Source organism: Gekko japonicus, unplaced genomic scaffold (genome assembly GCF_001447785.1).
Source record: "Gekko japonicus isolate JY-2015 unplaced genomic scaffold, Gekko_japonicus_V1.1 scaffold177, whole genome shotgun sequence".
Classification (NCBI taxonomy): domain Eukaryota; kingdom Metazoa; phylum Chordata; class Lepidosauria; order Squamata; family Gekkonidae; genus Gekko; species Gekko japonicus.
The window spans coordinates 722373-726914 of record NW_015161408.1 but is presented as its reverse complement, the minus strand read 5'-3'; the positions used below and the strand labels follow the sequence as shown (position 1 = coordinate 726914).

The window sequence follows — 4542 nt, the reverse complement described above, 5'->3', positions numbered from 1 at the left end:
GTACATCCTCATTTGGAGTACTGTGGACAGTTCTGGTCACCACACCTCAAAAAGTATATTATAGCATTGGAAAAAAGTGCAGAAAAGTCAACTAGAATGATAAAAGGGTTGGAACACTTTCCCTATGAAGAAAGGTTAAAGCGCTTGGGGATCTTTAGCTTGGAGAAACGACGGCTGAGGGGTGACATGATTAAGGTTTATAAGATTATGCATGGGATAGAGCAGGTCGAGAAAGAAGTACTTTTCTTCCTTTCTCACAATACAAGAACTCGTGGGCATGCCATGAAATTGCTGAGCGGTCGGGTTAGAACAGATAAAAGGAAGTACTTCTTCACCCAAAGAGTGATTAACACACGGAATTCACTACCACAGGAGGTGGTGGCGGCTACAAGCATGGACAGCTTCAAGAGGGAATTAGATAAACATGGAGCAGAGGTCCATCAGTGGCTATTAGCCACAAGGTATAGATAGGAACTCTCAGTCTGGGGCAAGTGATGCTCTGTCTTCTTGGTGCTTGGGGGGGGGCAACAGTGGGAGGGCTTCTAGTGTCCTGGCCCCACTGCTGGACCTCCTGATGGCACCTGGTATTTTTGGCCACTGTGTGACAGAGTGTTGGACTGGATGGGTCATTGGCCTGATCCAACACTGGCTTCTCTTATGTTCTTATGTAGCAGGGAGGGGCTATGGCTCAGTGGTAGAGCATCTGCTTGGCATACGGAAGGTCCCAGGTTCAATCCTCAGCATCTGAAGTTAAAAGGATCTGACAGTAGGTGATATGAAAGATCTCAGCTGGAGATCCTGGGCAGTCAGCCACCATTTCTGAACATGTTGTGGTGGAGGCAGGCAACCGAGAGAGCGCCAGGGAGTCCATGCTGTTAACTGCCTTGCAAGTTGCACATCCAAATTAAGGGAGGCAGTGGCCCCACTGAATTTGCACTCAGAAAGGTATTGCTACGGGGTGGGGGAATTTCCAAACGTTCCTGCAAACCAGGAACTTTTTTTTTTCCAAATCCCTTTTTAAAAAATGGGATGGTACCTGTGTGAGGCAAGGGAGGAATATGTCCATTTAGGGAAAAAAAACATTAATAAATGATTGAGTGAATGGTGTCAGCACCAAACGAAAAGCCTCGTGCGGAGGCTCCTGCAGTAGGGAAATGAGTTTGGTTTACTTAGAACAAATTGCTCGCCAGGCGTAGTTGAGTAGAGCTTATGGCAGGCGTCCCCAACACGGTGCCCCTGGGCGCCATGGTACCCCCTGATACTTTCCCTGGTGCCCACCAAGTGCTTCTAGAGAGTGGTTTGGGCCATTTCTGATTGGCCGCTGGAGACCCGATTGGCCGTGCAGATTAAAATAATGTTTCAGAGGCAGCTGCCACCTCAGTGCTGGTTTTATTCTCTGTCTTATTCTTCTCAGTATATTTTAAAATCACTCCTCTTTTGCCCTGCGCTTGGACTTCTTCTGGTGTTTTGTATGGCTCTGCCTCATGTAGCAGTTATTTTGTTGGTTTTGCATACCACCCTGTGTCAGAAGGCCAAAGGGTTCCTGCAGACGTAAAAAGGTCGGGGGGGGGGTCCGTAGTGTAAGGACTGTGTCCCCCTCTAGCTGGCGTTGGGAATCTCTGTTGCTAACCATAGTTCAGTCAAAGCTGGGCGTGGCCTTAAACTCCTATCTCCGGTTGTTTCAGCAACTGTGTGCGATTCCTGAGATCACCAACAGTGAAGAGATGCAGGAGTTCCTTGCCCTGAACACGGATGCCAGGATTGCCTTTGTGAAGAAGCCCTTCGTGGTCTCCAGGATCGATAAGGTAGCCTGTTCAGTCCTGCCAATTCTGTCGCTTTTTAACATTAAGGTAAAGGTTCCCTTGCTCGAAAGCCAGTCAAATCCGACTCTAGAGTTGCGGTGCTCATCTCCGTTTCAAAGCCGAAGAGCCAGCGCTGTCCGAAGATGTTTCCGTGGTCATGTGGCCAGCATGACTAAACACCAAGCCGCACGGAACACTGTTACCTTCCCACCGAAGTGTTACCTATTTATCTACTTGCAATTTCTTGCTTTCGAACTGCTAGGTTGGCAGGAGCTGGGGCCAGAGATGGGAGCTCACTCCATCATGCGGCACCCGGGTCTCGAACTGCTGAACTACCGACCTTCCACAGCCTGCAGTTCAGCGTCTTAACCACTTGAGACACCGCAGCTTTACCAAGAATTAAAACCCTTAAGGTAGGGTGGTGGCTCTGTGGTAGAGCCTCTGCTTTTGCATTTAGAGTGTTCCAGGTTCAGTCCCTGGCGTCTTCAGTTGAAAGAATCAGACGTAAAGATGTGAAGGCCCGCGTGGCGGGGTGGGGTGGGGGGAATTCCCCCTCCTTTTCTTTCCTCAAGGACTTTTTTCCCCTTCATTTTTTCCGATGGAAAAATTGGGCATTTTGGGGAGCACTGAAAAGAGTTCAGTGTTTTCCATTTTATAAAGCTTAACGTCATATCTAAATAGGCTGGTAGTCCTACCTGTTGTGATTCTGCGAGAGAACTTCTGTGCAAGTTATAAACTTAATTTTGTTTACTGCAGAATTTGTTTCTTACCTTCACCTTTTTTCCTATCTCTCAGATAGCAAAAATTAAAGAAACATGTGCTATGGTAATTTTAGGGTGCATCGGTCTGCAGTTTTATATCAAGTATTGAATATACAATTTTTTCTCATAAGGAACAAAGATATTTGTAATTTTGAGTTCCATAAATATCCCAAATGGTGCAGTTTTATTTGCTAAGTAAGTTATAAATGATGCATTTTTCTCATGGAAAAAAACCCACCTTTAGAATTTTAAATTCCATAAATATTCCAAATGGTACAATTTTATATACTAACTAAGTTATAAATGGAGCATTTCCTGTTGTTAAATCAATAGAAGCAGTTAAAGTTTCACAGGCAAGTAAGTATAGTCCATATTTCAATCCCCCCATAGCCATTTTTTTCAGAAGAAAAGAGAGAAAACTCCCTTCCCTGGAGGGGTTCAAAATTGTGGGTAATTTTACATCTCTAACCAGTTTGGAGATATCACTGGGAAAGACAGTAACACTAGGAAAAGCTGAAAGCAGTGGGAGGGAGACCCAACATGAGATGGTTGACTCAAGTCAAGGAAGCCATGGCCCCCAGTCTCCAAGACCTGAGCAAAGATGTTAATGATAGAGGCGGTTTTAGAGAATGCCAATTCATAGACTTCATGTTCCTGGGATCCAAGATCACTGCAGACGGTGACTGCAGCCATGAAATTAAAAGACACCTGCTCCTTGGGAGGAAAGCGATGGCAAACCTAGATAGCATAATAAAAAGTATAGGCATCACCCTGCCAACAAAAGTCCGCATGGTCAAAGCGATGGTATTCCCAGTAGTCATGAATGACTGCGAGAGTTGGACTATAAGGATGGCCGAGCGCCGAAGAATAGATTCTTTTGAACTATGGTGCTGGAGAAAACTCTTGAGAGTCCCTTGGACTGCAAGAAGATCAAATCAGTCAATCCTAAAAGAAATCAACCCTGACTGTTCCCTGGAAGGCCAGATCCTGAAGCTGAAGCTCAAATCCTTTGGCCATCAAATGAGAAGGGAGCACTCACTGGAGAAGACCCTGATGCTGGGAAATATAGAAGGTCAAAGAAGAAGGGGATGGCAAAGGATGAGATGGTTAGACAGTGTCATAGATGCAACGAACATGAAATTGAGCAAACCTCAGAGCACGACGGAAGACAGGAGGGCCTGGCATGAGGTGGTCCATGGGGTCGCAAAGAGTCGGACTCAACTGTTCGATTGAGCAGCAACAACAACAACAAAATTCATAGAGTCACCATAAGTGATATCAGTTAATGTGCACACACCCAAGTTGCTGGTAACATGAAGGGTTTCTCTTTGGGACCCTCAGTCCCCCATCGAAGCAATTAGTTCCCCCTGGGCTATTTCAGCTTGGGAAAATGACACAACGGGAGAGGCAAAAAGCTTCCTCTCTCCCCGTGCCCTTAGAAAGAGAGTTCCTGACCGGGAGACTGGTGCTGCCGTGAGACTGGAGTGAAATGTCAGGGAACCAAGGTTCTTTCCGCATTTGCCTGCTACTCCGATTTCTCTCAGTGTTCGAGTCGAGGCAATTTAAGTCCACAGCAAAACAGCATTCAAATAACCCAGGGCAACAGTAGGCTCAAACCGGGGTGACCACTGAAGGGAGGTGATGCAATGCAAAATGGGTGGAAAATCCAGAAGAAGAAGAAAGTTGAACGCGATTTTAGTGCAGAATGGGGAAAGAACCTGGATTACAAAGAAGGTTGAATCCAGGGCTCTTTTTGTAGAAAAAGCCCAACAGGAACTCATTAGCATAATAGGCCACGCCCAGCAGCAGAAACTGATTAGCATATTAAGCCACACCATGACAGCACAACTCATTCGCATATTAGTCCACACCGCCATGTTACCAGAAGTGTGGTCATCCAGCCACACCCACCTTTTGCTTCTTATTCTGTTTACCTTGTGTGTTGTCAAGACCCAGGGCCTTTTTTTGTAGCAGGAACT

At 46.1% G+C, this 4542-nt stretch overlaps 1 protein-coding gene across 1 annotated transcript in view; it reads left to right on the top strand.

Annotated features, from left to right (window-relative positions):
* The window catches only part of SNX19 (sorting nexin 19), a 67552-nt gene that overhangs the window by 10535 nt on the left and 52475 nt on the right, over positions 1-4542 (top strand). Inside the window, exon 5 of the mRNA XM_015426514.1 lies at positions 1686-1805. Within this exon, the coding sequence (XP_015282000.1) occupies positions 1686-1805 (120 nt within the window). The remainder of the gene's footprint in view (positions 1-1685; positions 1806-4542) is intronic.